This window comes from Gracilinanus agilis, chromosome 1 (genome assembly GCF_016433145.1).
Source record: "Gracilinanus agilis isolate LMUSP501 chromosome 1, AgileGrace, whole genome shotgun sequence".
NCBI lineage: Eukaryota > Metazoa > Chordata > Mammalia > Didelphimorphia > Didelphidae > Gracilinanus > Gracilinanus agilis.
The window spans coordinates 269,566,040-269,589,710 of record NC_058130.1 but is presented as its reverse complement, the minus strand read 5'-3'; the positions used below and the strand labels follow the sequence as shown (position 1 = coordinate 269,589,710).

The following is a 23,671-nucleotide window of genomic DNA, read 5'->3' as shown; positions in this document are numbered from 1 at the left end:
AACTCAATTTACAATGACATTTTAAATGCAAATGGGTTCATGTTCACTTACATTTGGGTAACCCTCCTCGACCACCTCATCCTTAAGTCCAGTTTTTAACTTTTTCTTATAAGAGTGTTTAATCCTGAGGGCAGCTAGGTGGCTCAGTGATTTGAAAGCCAGGCCTAGAGATGGACGTCCTGGGTTCAAATTTGGCCTCAGACACATCTTAGCTATATATGAGCCTAGACACTTTACTCCCACTGCCTATCCCTTGCCGCTCTTCTGCCTCAGAATCAATACATAGTATTAATTCTAAGACAGAAAGTAGGGGTTATTTTGAGACCTCTTTTAATTCTGAGAGGGGCTAGGAAGGGGAAGCCTTCTAAGGCTTCAATGACAGGTGTATTTGGGATATACAGTATGTGGGCACCTCCTCCTGAAAACAGACCCGAGAAAGTAGGGCAAGTATTCCCTCATCACCAAACATAAAACATGTACATCTGATATATTTAAATCTCATTTTGTTTTTCAGGCACCCAATGCCCCAGAACATAAACTATACCAACCCAGGGCATCATCCCCATCTCCCCTGCACAAACCTTGATAGGAACTCAACTGATCCAACACGGTACAAAGCAATCATGTTCCATTAAAACAAACCTCACCTATGCCCCTGTTGCACTAAGACTATATCAGAAAGTTCTTCAAACATTAATTAGGTAATGCCCCAAGATCCCTAAGGGGAGCTGGAAAATGTAGGTACTACTTAACTGAGTAGCCATCTATTTTAAAAAGCCACAACTAGAATACCTTAATAATACCCAGGAGAATACAAGCTCTTCAAAGGTAGTCACAGTTCTTTTTTGGTTTTTGTAACTACAGAGCCTAATTCATTGGTTAATACACAGTAAGCATTTTGAAAGCATTTGCTCAGTTGAACTGATGTGCCTACTTTCCAAGGCCTAGTTGCCATGGTAATATTCAGCATCACCATGACAAGGTTTTGTAGGTGAGATCTGCCTCATTTAAATCCAACTCACTCACAAATCACTGGTCCTCTTCGAAAATTAAGGATGAACAGAACAGGTAGGTAGAGATCTTGGTTGATAGGTGGGTAGGTTGGATAGATGGATGGATGGATGGATGGATGGATGGATGGATGGATGGATGGATGGATAGATGGATGGATGGATGGATGGATGGATGGATGGATGGATGGATGGATGGATGGATGGATAGATGGATAGATGGATAGATAGATAGATAGATAGATAGATAGATAGATAGATAGATAGATAGATAGCAGGCACATAGAGAGACAGACTATGGACAGACAGATAATGAATGGATTAGTATTTTAAGGAGTGGGAGTCTTAGTTAACTGTTAACTCATAGTATGGAAATTGCTTCCTTTAAAGTAAATGAATCCAATTTCAGGGAAAAAACAAAATAAACAAGCTATGAACTCCCAAAGAAGAAGATGCCAGGACTAGACAGATCACAAATGAATTCTATCAAAGTAAACAGACAATTCATCAAAGCAGATGGAGAGCCCATCAATATCTTATCTAATCCAAAGAATGTTGTAGATCTCTGAACAGGTAAACCACTTTCCCATGGTCCTATGGAATTAATAGGTGTCAAAGATAGTACTTAAAATCTTGTTTTTAGAAAGCTAATTCTCTAATCACTATATCATGGTGCACCTAAGGACAACTTTTTTTTTAATTCTTTAAAAAAAAAAAAAAAGCTTTTCAGGTGACAAACACCAAATTCCAAAATTATGCAGGGATGGAACTAAATGAATTGGAGCCTGTGCAAAACTGTTTCTAAATGACTCTCTCTTCAAGACCAGCAGAAGCTGTTTCTCTCTAAAGTACCCTGAATCTATCTTAAAACAAAAACAAACCGAAAAAAACTACCTTATTTTCTGTCTTAGTATCAGTTCTAAGACAGAAGAGTGGCAAGGACTAGGCAATCGGGGTTAAATGACTTTCCCAGGGTCACACAGCTGTCTGTGTGTCTAATCTAAGACCAGATTTGAACCTAGGTCCTCCAAACTCCAGGCTGGCAGTTTACCCATCATGCTACCTCACTGTCCCTCTGAATCCATCTTAATACACTTCTGTATTTCCTTCTTCAATAGCTGTATGTGTAATGTATTCTTCACACAGGATTATAAACTAGTAGAGAACAAGGGTCCTACTTTATTTTGAATGTGCACCTATGTCTCGACATATCCTGGGCACTAAGTAAATGTCTGATGAATTCAATCTAATGAGCTACAATAGATCAATCAAAAGACTTCTGAATAGGAAAATTTCCATTTTGTTCCCTCTACTGTCTCCTTTTCCCTGACACTAAGCCCAAAGGATTCATCCTGCGCTGTGCTCATTTCTGCTTTATATTTATCTTCATAGAAATAGCTCTCTTCATAGAAAATGACTACTTCCATTTTCTATCGAAAAGATTCCCATATGTACTTAGAAATCACTGACTCTGGAATCAGGTTCCTTGGGTTCAAATCATCCTCCTTTCACTTGGGTAATGTGAAAAATAGGTAATGGAGGGCACCTGGGATGTTACAATAAATCTAAATAGTTGTGGGTACACACACTGGGTTGTAGGAGAGACGGGACCAAGATAGACCAGAGTTCACTGGGTTAACACAGGAATTGGCAGTTGATCTCAACTGTCACCCAGTTCTCCCTAGGCCAGAGTCTAGAAACAAGCAGGCAAGGTAAAGATTTTAACAGTTTTAATTATGTACAACTAAAATAAAGGTGGGAAAGGGATTTCTATACTTTAAACCTAAAGGACAAAACCACAGGGGCAAGGGGAGGACTTCTCTATTCTAATCTTAGTGATCTAAGCAGGCAGAGCCCAAAGGAGCAGTAATGAAATCACTGGGAGCCTGCATCAAACCTGGTTCCAGCCAGGCTTGATCAGCACAGCTAAGGGCTGAGGGTGGCTTTGGGGTTTCTCACAGTAATCCACCGATGATCTTTGGATGTCAAAAGCCAAGGTATCCAAGTAGAGAGGGTGTGCTTGAGATGCTGTCCACCAGATCCCAAACTTCTCCTCTTTCCTTGGTGCTGCTCTGTTGTTCTTGTCCTCTTTGCTAGATGCCACCACCACATAGGATCCCAGGGAAATCGGGATGCAGGGTGTCCTTTACTCTGAGATCTCCCAGGGCCAACAACAGTTTGTGCCAACCCCTAATGGAGTCTCTCTCAGAGCACAAGCACTTCTTCCTGCTCCTTCATTCCATCTTGGAATGCTCCAGCCTTCCTGTTAGATACATCCTTAATACTTTATTAATAACTACCTAATCTTCCTCACAACAGTAATCTTATACAGTCACTTATCCTCTCTTTGGTTCAATCTCCTCATTTTAAATATGAGACTGGGTTAGGTGGTCTTTGAGGCCTTTTGTTTTACTGAATCAAAGATGCAAAACAAGACACACCACACACACACACACACTCACACACTCAACTCCCCAATTGTAGATCAAAGTACACTATCCTTCACTTTATTTCCTTCATGAGTTTTTTACTGTATATGTGTTATGTGTCTTCAGTTAAAACATGGGGAATATGGAAATATGTATTACAAAAAAATCACTGATATAACCTATATCAGACTATTTACTGCCTTGGGGAAGGGGGCAAAGGAGAAAGGAAGAGAATATGAATCACAAAATGTCAGAAAACTGTTGCAAAAAATTGTTTGTACATGTAATAGAAAACAATAAAAATTCAATAAAAATATATGTGTGTACACACACACACACACACTCTCTCTCTCTCTCTCTCTATTCCTTCAACAATATTGGAAGTTCTTGGGTGCCTGTGTGGCATAAAATGAAAGAGGACTGATCAACAACTGGGATCAATTTCTGGTTCTGATATTTACTAGTAGGGTGATCAAGAACAAGTCACTTCTTGCACCTCATCCACAGAATTGGGAGAGTTGGTCTGGATGGTTTCTACAGTCTTGTCTAACTCTAAAAGTATAGGATTAGAACTCATTTCCAAAGCAACAACAGCTTTTAGGAGACACCAAGATCTGGGATAGTATTCAATAACTTGGTTAAGAAAGGAAGCCATATTCTGTGGCCTTTCTTTCTTCCAGTCCCCGATGGATACACATCTCTCTCTGACTCTCTTTCCTTCTCCTTGTACCCTTCTCTTTCACTCCTACCTTTGTTCTTTGGTATCTGGCTATTTACTAAATCTCAGGAAAATGGCTCTTTCCACCAGCTATTTCCCTGCTGCCTCTTAATTGGTTCCCTAATCTATTCTTCCTGCTGTTCAGCTTTCCTCATGCCTAACAACATCATTTCTCTCCCTGCAGGAATGAGACACCCTAGTCCATTATCAAATGCATTTACCCAAGCAGCACACACATGGAGCCCCAGCAGAGAAGTCCACCCACAGCTCTGAAAGTTTTTACAGACGTGCCAATCACATCCCATCTTCTCAGCTGCTGCCTAGGCAACCCAAAATGGGGTACGGGATACAAAAATCTACCACCTAAACAGCACTGTTGTTAACTCCACCACCACCCCCAATGCCAGAGAATAGCAACTCTATAAAAACATGATTAGACAACACGCTCACTAAATGGGCAGCTGTACATGAAATTATGTTGTTCCTTCTCCTCCTCTGACCAATCGATGTCAGGCAGCCCAAACAATCCCCAGTTGATAGCTATAGGCATACTGGGGAAAATTATGATCTGGTAATCTAATTATGGATCATATGGACTGAGCACAGAGCAGGAAGCTAATTACTATTTTGCAATTCTTGACTCATCACTTATATAACTAAGAAGGGAAGCTGAGTAAGAACTTTGGACATAATCCTGGTGTGAAAGGGCACCAAACAGCCCAGTTCCCCAGGATCCCTGAGATAGATTAGATTAACATTTAAAGCAGGATAGGAGTGCCCACTGGGCAGAGTTTAATGGAGGGCTAAAAAGCACAGCAAATCCCAAAGCTTCAAAAGATGAAGAAAAGGTCATAGTACAAGACTCAATTCCTATTCACCTAAGTAAATGTTCTTCCTCTAGGGTTTCTTGCCTTAGTGTTCATAAACAGCCATCTCACTGAACCTAATAGGGGCTTGGTCCACTTGCTGATATTTTACTTTCTAGAATTCTTTCCTTTTATATACTGACATCACTGAACAGTAAGAACTAATCCCATTCCTCATAATAATATCTTAAATTTATGTAGTGTTCAAGATTGTGTTACAAAGCACTTTGCCTATACTGTCCCATTTGGTCCTTGCAAAAAATCTACAGAGCAGGTATTACAGATGAGGGAAAAAACCAACCCATTTTACAGGTAAGGAGTTCAGAGGCGTAAAACCACTTGGCCAAGGTCCCGCAGTTATTAAGTGGTAAGCGTTAGCCTAGTTCAGGGCTCTTCTCATGCTACATACCATCACTGCAAGGGTAGAAGAGGAGGGCCCACCAGTTCATGCCCCATCCTTTCTCTACTGCATCCAAAGGCTGCAGCAAACATTTCTTGGAAGTCACTGCTAGTCCTCAATGGACAACTAACAGGTAATAGACCAGAATGGTATGTGACAGAAGGAAAATTCACGATATTGGACATCAGCTCAGAGTAGGGGTACATAGCACACATTTAATAATGTTTATAAATTGACTGATAATTGAACACAAGAGTCAGATTCTGGTTCCAGTTCAGCTGTTAGCTAGCTCTCTGGGCCTCATTTTTTCCCCTCTGCAATATGGGGGGAAAGGGTGTCAAACAAAATCCTACCTAGGGTTCCATCTAGCTCTGACATCCTAGGCTCACTGATTTCCCTCCCCTTCTAATTCCTACCTTGTCTTATGAGACATGGTTAGCCCAGAAAGCAGCTTCTGTCTCTCAGTTATCCCATATGTAGGCAGTATAATTCAATCCAGTAAGCAGCGGGGCATTTAAATGTCAAGGAAGGGCTGCCATGTAGTTATAATTTCTACTGCTTTTAAAGAAATATGAGACTGACGGTTTAATGAGCCTATTCCCCCAAGCTCCCACCCACATTGCCTCATTAAAGCTCCTCTCTCAACCACTCCTTCATGTTAATGTGCTTAGGGATTGGGGTAGAGGGGAGAAAAACTCAGAAAAAGATCTGTCTATACTTGTGAGCCCCAAGTGATCATTTCCTCCAATTTGTTTCTTTTAATAAGAGCCTGGGAAGGAGGGGTACAGAATCTAAACTTTCATCAGAATGAACCCAACATGAAGAAGATTATACTCTAGGCAGGTAAGTGGCTCAGTGCATAGAGCACTGGGCCTGGATTCAGGAAGGCCTGAGATCACATCCAGCCTCAGACCCTTAGTAGTTGTATGACCCTGGGCAAGTCATTAGACCTTTGTATGCTTCAATTTCCTCAACTATAAGATAGAGGTAATAATAGCCCCTATCTTATAGAGTTTGCTAGGATGATTAAAATGAGGTAATATTTGTAAAGCATTTAGCATAGTTCTTTTTTTTTAAACCCTAATATCTTTATATATATATATATATATCTTTATATATATATATATATACTTCTATATTAATTTTATTTGTTACAGGGCTAGGCAATGGGGGTTAAGTGACTTGCCCAGGGTCACACAGCTAGGAAGTGTCTGAGGCCAAATTCGAACCTAGGACCTCCTGTCTTTAGGCCTGGCTCTCAATCCACTGAACAATCCAGCTGCCCCCATTTAGCATAGTTCTTGGCACACAGTAGGCACTAGAAAATAATTATTTCTTCTCCTCTAAGACTTGATTGTCATTCAGTCTTTTCACTAGCCACTCTGAGAAAGATAGGATTTAGAAATGAAAGAGGCTTTAAGTTCAAATCCAGCCTCAGATACTTGCTAGCTTATTCTATATGTATAAAATAATATTAAAATGTGATATGTCACATAATAATTAATATGCATGGATTTAATTTTCCCCCAAAGGTACTATAGACTGGAAGAAGGTTCTGGATCCTCCACAGAGAATGTGGGGATGAAGATAAGCATATCAGAGTTACTACTAGTCAACATGTTAAACCAAGCTCAATCTCATTTCTAAGGCTCTAATAAACTTCCTACAACCTGTACAGCTAAAGATACATATCTGAGAGCATAACCCAAACTTAGATAATAATGATTTTTTTAAAAACCCTTATCTTTATATCAAACATTTCATCCAAAAATGTCAAAGCTCTGTCACACATAATAAGTATTTACAAGTTGCTTTAAATCTTCAAAGCACTTTACAATTATTGAGAAATTAAATCTTATAACACCCCTACAAAAAGGAAAATAAAGCTCTTTCTAGTTAATATGAAAGGAAACTTAAGATTGAGAAGGTTACGAGATTTTAACCTAAGATTTAGTGGTATGTTGAAGGCAGAAAAAAGAATAGAAAATGTCAAAGTTCTCAAATCTTGCTATAGACCCCCAGATGTCAAAAACAGTGTTAAAACTCTCAGACCCAAAGCATTTCGTTTAGCCTTTAAATCTAGCGACAGTCTCACTCATAGTCCTTTACCTCATCCTTTCTACCACACACTCATGCCCACTCTATTCTGTTCTCCCCCATTTAAAAACATACAAAGGATCTCAGATTTAAAGTTGGAAAAGACCTGAGAGATCACTTAGTCTAACCCCTTTATTTTTTTGGTGAAGATATTTTGTTTTACCAGTTACATGTAGTAACAATTTTCCACATATATTTTCTGAAGTTATGTGATCCAAATTGTCTCCCTCTCTCCCTTCCCTGAGCTGGTAAGCAAATTGATCTGTAACCCTTTTACTTTAAAAGGGCAGCTAAGTATTGTACAAAAATCAACTGCGAAAACTTGGCTACTCTCAGTGACTCAATGATCTGGGACAATTCTGAAGGACTTATGATGGGGAATGCTATCCACCTCCAGAGAAAGAACTGTTGGAGTCAGATGGATGTAGATTAAAACACACTATCTTTCACATCAGTATATTCGCAGTTTTACTTTGGGATTTTGGTTTTGTAGGAGTATTCTCTTACAAGAATGACCAATATTTAAGAATGTTTCACATGATAATATATGTATGGCCCAGATCAAAATCCTGAGTAGGGGGAGGGAAGGAGATGGTTTGGATGGTTGAAAATTATTATTATAATATGGAACTGGGAAAATAAAATATATTTAAATTAAAAAAAATTTTTAAATAGAGCATTTAAGTGGAACAATGGAGAGAGCACTAGACCAGGAATCAGGAAAACCTAAGTTCACATCCAGCCTCAGACACTTGCTAGCTGTGTGACCCCAGACAAGTCACTTGACCTCATTTGCTTAGCCCTTGCCCTTCTGTCCTAGAGTTGTCACTATGATAGAAAGTAAGGGTTTGGGTTGGGTAGGGGGAGACAAGGCAGATAGCTTGTGCAAATCAACGCATGCGGTAGAAGATAGAACATGTTGATGTCAAGGAACATTTAGATACCTGGAAGGGGAGTGTCTACACTGCCTCAACAACTTTTCCTCTCATTTACTTCTCAGTCCTTAGATTTGGTTTCCAGTTACTCAACTGAAACTGTTCACTACAAAGTTCCCAGAGATCCCTTAAACTATTCCATCACTTCCTTAGTTATGTGATTTTGGGCAAGTCACTTAACCCCAACTACCTAACCCTCACCTTAGTACTTAAATCTTACTTAAGTACTTAGTACTTAATTGATACTTAGCATAAATTCTAAGACAGAAGGCAAGGGTTTAAAAACAATGATCACTTTCCCTTTTAATCTTCATCATCATCATCCATAGTTGCTAAATCTTGTTGTTTCTATCTCTACATCTCCCCTTCTGTCTACACATTCAGCCACCCCACTCCCCATTACCTCTCACCTGGACTAGTGCAATACTCTTAAAATTAGTTTTTTTAAATGTGTCTTTTTCCACAGCATGACCAATATGGAAATACATTTTGCACAATCAACCATGTATAACCTATATCAAATTGCTTACCAACTCAGAGAGGGCTGAGGGGAGGGAGGAAATTTGAAATCTTAGGAAAAACTCAGAAATCTCAAAATATTAGAAAATTAAAGTTAAAAATTATTTTTTACATTTAATTGGGAAAAATTAAATATATTTTAATTAGGCCCCTATCTCCAGCCTTTTGCCCATTCTAATTTATCCTCTCTTATGTATTATCTATTTATATATTTTATATATATATATATATATATGCATATATATATACACACACATACACATACACATACACACACACACACACACACACACACACACACTTATCTATTTATGCTAGGAATATCAGACTAAAATTGAAACACATCCCTGAAGTCTTCATAACAATTTAGAAAACAATTTAGAAAACATTCTCCATGTTACACTGTATTTTTAAACACTTGTCAATTACATTTTTTAAACCCTTACTTTCTCTCAGAATCAATACTAAGTATCATTTAACCACAATTGCTTAGCCCTTATCCCTTTTCTGCCTTAGAACAGATACTTAGTATCCATTCTAAGACAGATGGCAAGAGTTAAAAAAAAAAAGTCTAAAACGTCATAGCCTATAACACCTGATGGTACTCTCTAGTGAAACAATTTAATATTCAAATTTTGGGAAAAAATTTTCTAGTCTTTTTTTAGCCTAATTTTGGCTCTTACCTTTTTGTTCATTCTAAGCTACCTTTGTTCTGGGCCACAGAAGCATACAGCACACAGGTACAATTTAGGGCTGTCTATATAGCAATCACACAAATGACTATATATTATACATGCTCAGTGCCCTAAACAGAGTGCCAGCCTTGGCATTTAGACCAGTGTTCAAATCCCACCTCAGGTACTTGTCAGCTCTGTGATTTTAGGTCAGCCTCTAAGCCTCAGGTTCCATATTTCTAAACCAGAGAGAATGACATCTAACTCAGTGTTGATGTGAAGAATAAAAGAAATTTAGAAGTATTAATATTTATCAATTAATTTTTCTTTATTAATAATTAATAATATTAATAATCAGATTGTTAGTTAATATTTTCTTTGTAGTGCTAATGCAAAGACTTAAAATATAATCCTCCTTAGCCACAGTTCAAACTAAAATCCCATCTTTTACAGGAAGCCTTTCTCAGCCCCTTAATTCTAGTGCCTTTCCCTCTGTTAATTATTTTGTATTTAACCTGAATACAGTTTATTCATACATATTTTTGTATTTGTTTTTATAATTCTTACCTTCTGCCTTAGAGTCAATCTAAGTATTGGTTCCAAGGCAGAAGAGAAGTAAGGGCTAGACAATTGGAGTTAAGTGACTTGTTCAGGGTCATGCAGCTAGGACCATGGTGGCAAACCTATGGCACATGTGCCACAGGTGGCATTCAGAGACCACTCTGTGGGCACTCCTGCTGTTGTCACAACACAGAGTTCACCAGAGTTCGTTCATTACTAGAAAGCGAAAGGCAGACATGGCTGGGCTGCTCCACTCCCCTCTCCACATGCACCTCAGGACATCATCTACCCCCCTCTGCCTAGCAGCCCAATGGGAACACTTCCTCCCTCCCTTGTCTGGGGTAAGTGGAGAAGGGCACAGCACTTGATCTGGGTGAGGGGGCAAGGCATTCAGCCTCTAAAAGGTTCACCATCACTGAGCTAGGATGTGTCTGAGACCAGATTTGAATCTAGGACCTCCAGTCTCCAAGTCTGCCTCTATCCAGTGTACTTGTTGGCCCTGTTTGTACATATTTGTTTATCTCTCACTTTAGAATATGAGCTACTTGAGGGCACAGATCATCTTTTGCCCTTTTTTGTATTCCTAGGATTTAGCATAGTGCCTGGCATGTAGTAGATATCTAAAATTTATTAAATGAATGATTCTGTAGGGAAGACAATATGAATATATGCAAAAATATACAGAATAAATATTTGCAAGATAAATACAAAATAATTTGGAGAGAAAAGGTGCTAGAAGCTGAAAGAAACACAAAATATTTCAAGTAGAAAGTAGAGCCTGATCTACATCTTGAAAGAAATAAGGGATTCTAAAAAACAGAAGGGAAGAGTGTGAACTGTAGGAATGGGAAGCCAGCCAGTGCCTGTCATGGAGATGGAAGTAGAGTGCAGTCTCTATAGAATATCATGATGATAACATGAAATACATGAAAGGAATATGTTTGTGAGACTGGAAAAGTGTTTAAGTGCCAAACAATGAAGTCTATATTTGATACTGGGGCAACTAGGTGGCACAGTGGATAGAGTGCCAGGCCTGGAGTCAGGAAGACTCATCTTCAGAAGTTCAAATCTAGCCTTAGACACTTATTAGCTGTGTGTTCCTGGGCAAGTCACTTAACCCTGTGTGCCTTTGTTTCCTCATCTGGAAAATGAGCTGGAGAAATAAATAGCAAACCACTCCAATATCTTTACCAAGAAAACTCCACACAGAGTCCCAAAGAGTCAGACATGACTGAACAACAATCATCATCACCATTTGCAGTGTCCAGATATGCATTTGTGACCTCCTCTTGTCCTGGTTCACAGCCATCCCCCCTGAAGTACTCTGTGGGGCTTACTCTTGGTTCAACCTGCTTGCTGAACTCCTCTGGCTCCCTATGCAATCTGGGCTGGATGAACAATTCACAATGACTTTTTCAGGATTTCCCCATCAGGATTCAGTCTGGTGAATTTCCCAGATCTGTTTCAAAGAGTGAATAGTCACTCTTAATTATTTTTGGTAAATAGTTTTATAGTATCTAGTTTACTGAAAATGAAGAATGCTTTCAATATGACACATTATAAGCTTTCCCATGTCAAGAATCTCACTAGAACAAAGGCAAATTCAGTTAAAATCTGCCCCCTATTTATCCTTTTTTTCATTTAAAGACAGTGCATCATCTTTTAAAATTTATGACCTAACTTTTGTCCTGTTTCTGCTTTCTAACTTTACATCTAAGTGTCAGAAAGGGCAAGTTTCTTATCTCTGTTTCTCCAGACTTTCTAGACCCGTTCAGAGTAAAAGCTTTCCCATTGCTCAAGAATCTTCTCTGTATCTAGGACATGACACTGAAGATAGTTTGTGAATACTGCTTTCCTGTTCTTCCAGGTATCATCATTTTATTGAGACAAAAAAGTCACAAGAGAACACTAAAAACTGGGAGGTGCTACAGATGAGGAATTTAGGACCCAGAAAAGTTAAGACATTACCCAAGGCTATACAGGTAGTAAAGGGCAACTGGGTGTTACAGTGGATAGAGTAACTAGCCCCGGATTCAGGAAGACCCCTCTTCCCGAGTTTGAATCTGGCCTCAGACACTTAATAGTTGTGTGACCCTGGACCAGGCACTTCACCCTGTTTGCCTCAGTTTCTTCATCTGCAAAATGAGCTGGAGAAGGTGACAAACCCCAACAAGTATCTTTGCCAAGAAAACCCCAAATGAGGAAAAGGGGAAAATAAAAATATTTTACAAAAATATTTATAGCAGTATTTTGTGGTAGCAACGAATTGGAAGTGGAGAGAATGGCTAAACAAACTGTGGCATATGATGGTGAGGGAATACTACTGTGCTATAAGAAATGATGAACAGGATGATTTCAGGAAAGACCTACATGAACTGATGCAGAGTGAAATAAGCAGAACCAGGAGAACATTGTACATAGTAACAGCAATACTGTGGGATGATCAACTGTGACAGACTTATCTACTCTTGGCAAATCAATGAACCAGCACAATTATGAAGGATTTATAACAAAGAAAGCCATCCACCTACAGGGAAAGAACTGTTGAAGTCAGAGTTCAAATGAAAGTGTGAGACTTTTCACTTTAGTTTATTGAGGTTTTTGTTTTATATGAGTATCCTTTTACAACAATGAACAATATAGAAATGGGTTTTGCATGATAATATATGTATAACCCCGATCAAATTGCTTACCAGCTCTGGAAGGGGAAAGAAAAGGGAGGGAGGGAAACAATTTGGATCTTATAACTTCAGACAATGTACATAGAAATTTATTACTATGTGTAATTGGTAAAACAAAATATCTTTACCCAAAAAAAGAAAACCAAATCAGGTTGCAAAGAAAAACACATCTCAACAACAACAACAGCAACATACAGGTAACAAATAAAAGGGTCAGGATTTTCATTCAAGTCTTTTGACTTTAAACCTGACACATGGTTGGGCCTTTACAGACCAGATAGGAGAGAAATTTCCTGGCAGTTATCCCAGGTTCATAAAATCACCCTCCTAAGCCTCACAGACCAATTAAGATCCACATTAGAAATACAAAATCATCTTTGTTTAATTCAAGTTATTCACATCACTTTGGCTTGAGTTATGCTGGCCTAATTTAACAGAGGCCAAATGGGTCTCTAAAGTAATCATTTCAAATTAACACAACATAGTCCTGGGCCTAGTAAATATTCATTTCAAGTCATCCCACCTCCCCCAATTCTATCAAATGTATCAAGTCCAATTATAAACACCTGTCTTGGAAAGAAGGTTTTTCAATAATCAATTATACCAATTCATACATACTATTTAAGATCACTTTCACAAACGGAACTTTTTAAAAATCTTTTTTTTAACATCCTATATTCTTCCTTTCACCGAATTAATGAATTACTTATTATTTTGAGATAACAACTGACCCCAAAACATACTTCCACTTAGCAAAATCCTTCACAAATAGCATTTAGAATCTTAATACAGCTTACCTCCACTATTGTCCAGTTCTTTGTCTAATAAGTATGACCCATAAAATGCATTTCTGCTTTCAATAACTCTAGTCTACTTTGTATATATCCAACTAGATAGTTTATCAATATATATATATGTGCATATATATATATATATATATATATATCATCTTTCCCCCAAAACCCTCTTTTCTTCCTGTTTAAAGTACCACCATTCTTTTAGTCTAGTAGTTCTCAAAGTTTTTGGTCTTGGAACTATTTTATACCCTTAAAAATTACTGAGGAACAGTAGTTTTCGTTTTTGAGAGCTATATATTGGTCTCTATTTCCCATATTATTGTAATTTTAAAATCTCAGTATTATGATGAAAATAGTTTGGACCCCCTTAAAGAATCTTGAGGACTTCCAGAGGTCCACAGGCAATACTTTGAGAATCACTGTCATACAAGCTGACAACTACAAAATCATCCTTGTCTTTCCATCACACACCTCCAATCAGTTGCCAAGTCTCATATTTCTAATTCAGGACCTCATCACTTCTCATCTGGACCACTGAAGTGACCATCTAAACGGTCTCTAAGTATCCAGTCTCCAATTCATCCCCTTTCTGCAATACATTTTTGACACAGCTGAAAATCTGACATTTCTAAAGCATGGGTCCAAGTATATTACTACCCTGCTGAAGGAATTCCAGTGGTTCCCTCTTGCCTCCATTACTCCATGGAGGCCAGCGTTTAAAAAAAAATTAAGTCCCCCATGTGCAGGAAATATTATAGTGGCCCTTTTTATGATAGGAAAGAATTGGAAACAAAGTTGACACTCACATCAATTGGGGAAATAGATGAATAAATTGGGGTAAATGAATGTAATAGAATGTTACTATGCCATAACATGTGATGAATATAGAGAAGCTATGGAAGATTTCTATGAGCTGATGAAGAGGGAAGTAATCAAAACCAAGAAAATGATATACATAATGACCACATTATGATGGAAAGAGCTGTCAATAATCAATAGTGAATATTGAAAAATTATAAAGAACAAATATGGTTGGAAAGAGATGCAAAAAAACACCCCTACCCTAAGCCTTTTGCAGGGGTAAGAGATTCATAAGTGTTATACATTGCACATGTTTAGACTTTTTGATGGAAGGATGTTTTGCTGATTTTTCTCCTTTTCCTTTTTTTTTGGGGGGGGGGAGGAGAATCTACTATTTGTTATATAGGTTGGCTCTCTGAGAAAGAGAAGGGAAGGATACTGGAGGAAATGATTAGATTTTAAAAGTTAAGAAAAAAACTTAATTTTAAAAAATACTCACTTTCTAGCACTATATCCTGGTTAGCCTAGCCTGCTTGCTGTTTCTCATGCTCATTCCCTCATCTGTTCCCATAACATTTCATGGGCTACCCACCAACCCTGGAATGCTCTCCCTCCTCACCTTCACCTCATAGCATCCCCTTGTGGCTGTTGTGCAGTTATTTCAGTTGTATCCTATTCTTCATGGCCCCATTTGGGGTTTTCTTGGCAAAGATATGAGAGTAGTTTGCCATTTTCTTCTCCACTTCATTTGGCAGATGAGGCAACTGAGGCCAACAGAGTTAAGTGGCTTGCCCACTTTAATAAATGTCTAAGGCTGGATTTTAACTCTGGTCTTCCTTCAGAGTCACTACTCTATCCACTGAGCCACCTACCATTCCTAGCTCACTCCAAAGTTCAGCTCAAGTTCTCCATCCCAGAAGAAGCCTATCTGAATTCCCACTCCTTGCCCCCTTGTAGTTGCTTGTGCTAATTTCAGAGAAATTACCTGGTATACATCTTATACTTAATTTTCTATGTAAGTGTTGTTTCCCCTCCAATTGGAAATAAGCTGCTTGAGGGCAAGGATTGTTTCATTTTTGTCTTTATATCCCATGATGGGATTTAAAGCTAGAACAGACCATAAAGGTAGCAAGCATGGCATAACAGATAAGCTATTTGATTAAGGATCAAATCATCTCTGATAGCTGTGTGATCATGCCAAGTCACTTAATCTCTTTTAGTTCCTGTTTCCTCACTAGTAGGATTAAAACACAGTATTTTACTACCAAACTCACATGTTTGTTATGAGCTTCAAATAATATAGCTATATATATATACATGTATGTATAAAGTGCTTTGTAAATTTCAAAGTGCTAAATTAACAATTATCTAATATGATTCACCCATTTTCTTGATAAGGAAACTGAGGCTGAAAAAAGAAAATAACCTGGCCTAGATCATAAAGGCAATGACTAACAGAGGCATAATTCAAACTCAAGTAGTTCGAGAGAAAGGAAACAGACCAGGAGAGAGCCAGATTGCAGGCCTGATTAGTTTACTTTATAGAGCATTAAAGAAATAACAGATAAATTGAATTATAATCCTGGTTAAGGCCAGATTGTAGCTATGGCTAAAATGTAGAGGAAGGGAAAGAACCCACAGCAGTTCTTCAGGGTAATGATCCCAAGCTCTGCTTATTTTTCCTCCATGTGGGTAACAGATGCCAGCAGAACAGGCTTGCCTCCAGCGGCATCAAGAAAAAAGACCTTTAGTGAGCATCCCCTTGACCAACCCATCCTTCTCTGTACCTCTATTCACCCTTCCCTATACAAACTATTTTTCTAAACCACCTCTATACGGCATCTCAATTGAAACAGAAAGAAAATAGAGAGAAAAGAAAAAAGGGAAGGGAAAGGGAAAAGAAATTTTTGAGTATTTATTCTGAAAGTTTACCTCAGGCTCATATCCTTCCACACTCATCTCAAAGGCATGGAAGGCAGCTTGACAAAGGGGAAAAGTATATGATCTTTGGAGTCCGAGGACCAGAATTTGAATCCTTGATCCGTTCTTTTTTCACACTCCTTCCCACCTGTTCACCACTGCTGTCACCTACATTACTGCAGGACCATACATCTTCCATCATTTTGTGGCAGTAAAAACAGTAGCAACTGAACAAGGGGAAAAACATAACTAATTTCCAGCAAAAAAAAGTACTTTGAGAGGTTTCAGAAAGTATATGAGAGTGTGTGAAAGTGTGTACCTTAAACAAATGCCTTTACTGTCCTGAACTTCAGTTTTCTCATCTGTAAAATGAGAGTATTGGATAGAAGATCTCTGAGGTTGATTTCAACTCTTATTCTATGGTCCATGGGAATATAAGATAAGACAAAGAGTGATACATATGCTGGAAAGTATTTTCTGACCCTGGATAAAGTTTCATCTGTGAGATTCCATTCTTGTAGAAAAGAAAAACGAAAGAGGAATGAAATCTCACAAAGGAGACTTTATTCTTGTAGAGGGCTAAAGGTGGCAGCTAGATGGCACAGTGGATAGAGTGCTAGGTCAAGAGTAGGAAGGATTCCTCTTCCTGAGTTCAAATCTGGCCTCAGACACTTAATAGCTATGTGACCTAGGCCAAGTCACTTAACTCTGCCTCAGTTTTGTCATCTGTCAGATTAGAAGGAAATGGCAAACGACTCCAGGATTTTTGTCAAGAAAACTCCAAATTGGGTCACCAAGAGTCAGACATGATTAATACGACTGAACAAGAGAAGAAAAAGCAAGTTCTCTAAAAGAATTATGGACTCCCAGAACTCTTAGAAAGGGCCTTAAGGATCATCTAATTCAACCTTCTCATTTTACACATGAGGCCCAGAGTTGTAGAATAAACTATTTTCCTAAGGTCATTGTAAATCGTTAATGTCAAAGTTAAGACTAGAACCCAGGTCTCCTGTCTGGGGTTCTTCCCTCACTCCCCCCCCCCCCCCCCACTATACTTAGAATGAGAAATGAGGCTAAGTTTCCTTTTACAGCCAGGAAAGCAAGGAATAAGACCAAGGGGAAGGAAAGGAGGAGAGTAAACAGAATTCCATTTGTCCTAGTCAGAGCTACAGAGATAAAGTTCTATCTAGGTTTTTCTTGCAGAGCTCAAACCCACAACACCTTGCCTGCCTGCTTACCTGATCCAGACTATATCTTCAGTGTCTCAGGGTCCTGGCAAGTCTTACAGTGAACACAAATATTTCACTAGGGGCTTAGCCAAGCCTAACAGCAACTTCTCACATGGGATTAATATCCAAGACTCAAGATCTTTGGAGGCAATGACCTCTTAATGTACATAGGATTGAAAAGTATCCTAGAGGTGCTCCAAGGACCTTCTCTCATATCCTAACTAGACTCTGTGGAGAATTTACCCTTGCCCATAAGCCACAGTCAGTATCAGGTCTACTGAGGATTTAGATTCCCCTCACAAAATCATCCTGCTTCAGCAATTAGCATTTCTTTGCCACCATTTATACCTAAATATTTGGCATTAAGGTTTTGGGTTTTTTTTTTAATCCTCTAGAATAGCAGAAGTTATTTTCCAATACAACATTCTGGCTTCGGGAATGAATTAGGCAAATGCAAAGGATAATAACACAGACACAAGATTACCTCAGTTCTCTGCTTTCTTTCAGAAAGAAAAATTATCTTATGCCACAGTCCCATCTGTCTTTTCTCTCCATCAAACCAGATTCCAACCTCAGTGCCAACTGTGCCATCTACCAGACTTTACAAGATCCCAGAATCATCAAGAGAGAAATATGGGAGAGTTTGGGGTTGTTGCTTTTTCTTTTTAATCAGTACACTGAAGACTCAAAGATTTTCAAAATCTCTTCCTCTCCAATTAAGCCAAATGCCATCAGAGTGGTTAACATTTGCCCCTCTCTTCTTGTTCTTGATTATGAATATAGACTGACAGAAATTCAATAGGAATAAAAGGCATGTTCAGAGAAAAGGGAGAAGTGAGAGTAGAAAATAAGGACTGTAAATAGGTAGAATGGTCAAGCTTGATCCACACATTTCTATGTCCTCTTCCTAAGGTCCCCAGTTGTTTGAGAATCCGTTGCTTTACATGCAGCTCATATCATTATATTTCTGGCATCCTTTGAGAGGTGGGTGTTGTCTGTCATGGTACATGCATAATTTCTTTGCACAATGATGTGACTGTTAAAGTGGACATCATTGGATCTGTGTGGGCAGAGCACGAAAGAAGGTTCAAAAAGAGATGTCCTGAAATGATTGTTGAGAGGTAGTGGAGAGGTAGTGGAGAGGTAGTGGAGAGGAAAGGAGTGGAAAGGAGAGGGAATTTCACTCATTTTAAAGCAAATAAATAGTCCAGGATAGGCAAATTCCAAGATGGTCTAACTGGACTCTCTTCCTTTGTGCTTCCACCAAAAAAACCTAGCAATGTCTAACAATAATAACAAATATTATTACTATATTAACAATTCATCAAACATATATCATGTCTTAAGAATTAAAAAACTTTCCTTATAAAACACAGCAATGCAAATATTACCATCCTTATTTTACAAATGAAGAAACTGAGGTCTGGTATGTAGAGTTTCATTTATAAAGTATCAGAGGCAGGACTGGAACTCTTAACCATGCCACATTGCCTCAGTGTTTTCTGTGCATTTGGCCTATACATTATAAGACATCAAGGTTCTCAACCTAACTGGATTTTGATGGAGCTATCTCCCTTGGTAATCCTATGTGTTTTGTTTTATGCAACTTAAAACAATATTCTGAGACAGAGTTTATAGCTTCATCAGATGGCCAAAGAGATACCTAAAAAGTGAAGGTCTCCTACAAAGAATAAGACAGTGGAAAGAGTGCCAGGCCTGGACTCAGGTAGACTCATCCTCCTGATTTCAAATCTACCCTCAGACACCTATTGTGTGACCCTGGGCAAGTCACCAACCCTGTTTGCCTCAGTTTCCTCATATGTAAAATGAGCTGGAGAACAGAATAACAAATTTACTCCAGTATCTTTGCCAAGAAAATTCCAAATGGCATCATAAAGAGTTAGATATAACTGGGGGAAAAAACTGAACAACAACAAACAAATAATAAGAGGACAATGGAGACGAAGCATGGAGGGAGTGGAAATATCACTAGATTTGGGGCAGAGGTCTGGGTTGGAGTGTCAGTTCTCATACTTATTAGTCGCGTGACCTTCGGTAAGTCAATTCCTCTCTATGGGCCTCAGTTTCCTCATCTGCAAGATAAGGGGACTGGGTAAGATAAACTCCCAAATCCCTCCCAGGAGAAAAGCCTTTGATGCTATCTCCACAACAGCTTTATAACCCCTGGCCAGGATCACTGTAGTGAGAAAGCCATTGTAAATTGAAAGATGATTAACCAGGCAAGTGACAGGTTCAGATGGTCAAAGGGCAGCAGGGTCAGTCAATCCAGTTTGTCCTATATTAGTCTCTTCTAGTAGATCTCTGCTAAAGTGCCTTGAGAAGTTCTCTTTCCACTTCCCCTTTTCTTACACAAGTGGTCCCTCATGCCAGGAATGTAACTCCCTCTGCATTTCTCTTTCAAGTATTTCTAGCTTTCTTTACAGCACAGCTGAGTTTTTACCTCCTAAATGAGGTCCTTACTAACTCTCCAATCCCCAAGTTATGAGGATTCTTAACTACTTGAAGATAATTCATATTTTACCTATTGCATATACTTTATATTGTTTTTGGTAATAACTTACATCCACATTTTACTCACACACCTCCAAGTAGAATGGGGAACTCCTCGAAAACAGATATTGTGAAGTTTTTTTGGTCTATAACTCCCCAGAGGCAAAGTGCCTCATAAATGGAGGGTATTTAATAAGCGATGTGGGGCAACTAGATGGATATAGTGCTGGGCTTACAGTCAGGAAGATCTAAGTGTAAATCTGGCTTCAGACACTTACTAGTGCGATCCTGGGTAAGTCACTTAACCCTGTTTGCCTTAGATTCTTCATCTGGAAAATGAGCTGGAGAACAAAATGGCAAAGACATTCCATTGTCTTTGCCAAGAAAATCTCAAATGGGGTCAAGAAGAGTCAGACACAATTGAAATCTTAGAATCCTAAAATCTGAAAGGTGAAAGGGACCTTTGAGAAAGATCACTTCTCGAACTCACTCATTAAAAATGAAGAACAAGATCTAAGGAGTAATGAATGACCCAACATCATGCATTTAGTAGCAGAGCTCAAGACCAAAGCCTTGGTTTCCTGACTGTCTTCTCCATGAAGCACATGGGTCAGGAAAATCATGGTGGAATAGATTTTTTGAATGTTTCAAACCTTCGAACTCCATATGCATACCACCCCATCCCCCTAGACTACTGTCTTCAACAGTTCCAACTACAATATCCATATAGAAGTGTTGCAGCAGAGACCTTCAGTGTGGAAACAGCTCTCTCTCTCTCAAAATCCTACAGACTTTATCTGACCTTGCAGTCAAGGGCTTAGCTGGGCAGGGGAAAAACAAATACCCCAAATGAAAGATCAGCTTGTCCCGGCTCCTAACTCTCTGATAACATAATCTGCTTCAACAGTTACAAATCTCCTTCTTCCATCTCCCCCTCCCTCACAACCAAGACCTCCCTGCTCTATGGGTTTTCCAGATGGGACAGGGTCAGGTTGTCCCAGAGCTGACACAGTTTGGGAACATCAGGGAATCTGTTCTCTCTCTCTCCCATGAGGGAGGGCTCTTGTAAAATGAGGATGGGAGGGGCCAGGCTGCTCCACAAACCCAGTTCATGAGCTGGAGGCCAATGGGAAATACGAGGTCATCAAAGTCACAGCTGAAGAAAATGCCTTTTACTCCCTTGCTTCAGCACTGGGGGGCCCTGGAGATTCTACTTCACCCCCAATTTAAACTCTCTTTTTAGTGAAGCTCTGACCTAAAAATAATAACCACTCAATACATGAGTGTGTATGTATTCCTTTAAGATTTAAAAAGCATGAAGCAGCTAGGTGGTACAATGTATGACAGAGTACCAGGCCTGGAGTCAGAAGGACCTGGGTTCAAATCTGGCCTCAGACATTTCCTAGCTATGTAACCCTAGGCAAGTCACTTAACCTCATTTTTGCCTAGCCTTGTCCTTTTGTCTTAAGAGTTGCTACTAGGGGGCAGCTAGGTAGCTCAGTGGATTGAGAGCCAGGCCTAGAGACGGGAGGTCCCACGTTCATGTCTGGCCTCAGATACTTCCCAGCTATGTGACTCTGGGCAAGTCACTTGACCCCCCTATTGCCTAGCCCTTACCACTCCTCTGCCTTGGAGCTAATACACAGTATTGACTCCAAGACGGAAGGTAAGGGTCTAAAAAACAAATTAATAAATTATATATATATATATATTTTTTTTTTAAAGAGTTGTTACTAAAATTAAAAGGGTTAAAAAAAAAGATTTTCAAGACACTCTATATTACTCTGATCCTAACAACAATTTTGTGAGGTAGACACTATTATTAGCCCCATCTTACAATGAGGAAACCAAGGATCAAAGTGACTTACCCCAACCCATATCACTGAAGTCTGAGAAGGGGTAAAAACCCAGAAAAGAAACTTCCTGACTCTATTCGTTATAATTACAACTGTGCCTTAACTCAACACTAGTTCCAAAAATAATAAAAAATATTAACATTCTACAGAGGTAACACTTTGCTGTTGAAGAAATGAGTATTCAGAGAAGACAGGTAGTTGGATCGTTGGTTCCTAAGCTAACTAACGCACTTAGAAAATAACTACCAGCCCAATCACATTTCTCAAGTTCCTATTAGTTACTAAGCTGGGCTAAACCCATCTTAACTTTTTTTCCAATTTGGTAAATCTCACTTTTTTAGAGGAAACTGAACTTCTTCCTTACACCTACAGGTTGCAAGGTACACATGTGGGAACAAAGAAGCAGTCAATTTAAGAAAAAATAGGAGAAAATGTTTCCAAAAGTTGGTAGGATCAGAGAGATGCCTTGAAAAGAAAATACCTAAGATTGTTTGCCCTGGAACACCATACAGATCCCTAAATTCTGTGGAATAAATTGCATAATTGAGGACTAGTATGCTTCTTCAGAAGCTCCAGAAGCAGCTAAATGATCCATTTGTATCATGATTATTCCCCAAGACTGAATATAACTGATAAGATCTTCCATAGGTAATGGGTTTATGACATTAAATTCCAACACAGGGGTTGCTGGGTGGCTCGGTGGATAGAGATCAAGGCCTAGAAATGGAAGGTCCTGGGTTCAAATTTGACCTCAGATACTTCCAAGCTATGTGACTCTGGACAAGTCATTTAACACCCCCATTGCCTAGTCCTTACCACTCTTCTGCCTTGGAACCAATATACTTAGTATCAATTCTAAGACAAAAAGTAAAGGTTCAAAAAAAAAAGTTCTAACACAAATCTGCCCATTTACTCATCCCTTACAATGTGGCAGGCATTATGCTAAGTACTGTGGAAACAAAGACAGAAAAGAAATCATCCCTGTCCCCAAGGAGTCTGCATTCTAACCAGCTGCACACAGACAAGGGAAATCTATATGAAATGGTTTCGAGCCAATGTTGGGATGGAGGGCACCAAACGCTGAAGGATCAGGAGAAGCACTTGAATGTCAACTTGAAGGAAACCAGGGGTGTCCAGGGACAGAGATTTACAAGGAACAGTCCAAGCAGAGATCAGCCAGTACAAAGTCAAGGTAAAGAAATCAGGTCAGTATGACTGGAAAACAGATAGTGTGTAGGTGGGGGCAAGGTAAAGAAAGATTGGCAAAATAGGAAAAGGCTAAATGGTGAAGAGTTTTAAATGTCAAATAGACACATTTGTATTTAATTCTGGATATGGAGCTCCTGGAGTCAGAGTGCCATGACCAAACTTTGGCAGAGGTGTAGAGGATTGACATAAAGAAGTCAAATAGGAGAATATTATAATAGTACAGGGAAGAGACATGAACTTGTACTAAGGCAATGGCCTGTGGGTAGAAAAACAAGAACAGATAAAAGAGATATTGTTTGGGGGGAAAAAAGAGCAAGTTTTTAAAATTGTATGTGTGATATGTCCTCTATCACAATATGAGCAATAAGAAAATGAAAATATGCATTGCATGAAAGCACAAAGAGAGAAAGGGAGGAAGGAAAGAAGGAAGGAAGGAAGGAAGGAAGGAAGGAAGGAAG

General features: G+C 39.0%; 1 protein-coding gene across 2 annotated transcripts in view; it reads right to left on the bottom strand.

Annotated features, from left to right (window-relative positions):
• Positions 1-23,671, bottom strand: part of LOC123235499 (myosin phosphatase Rho interacting protein) — a 243,059-nt gene that overhangs the window by 156,808 nt on the left and 62,580 nt on the right. For both annotated transcript variants that reach the window (XM_044661644.1, XM_044661652.1), the window contains exons 2-3: positions 11,513-11,547; positions 6,006-6,017 (exon numbers count right to left, since the gene is read on the bottom strand). In XM_044661644.1, coding sequence (XP_044517579.1) covers positions 6,006-6,017; positions 11,513-11,547 — 47 coding nt within the window. The remainder of the gene's footprint in view (positions 1-6,005; positions 6,018-11,512; positions 11,548-23,671) is intronic.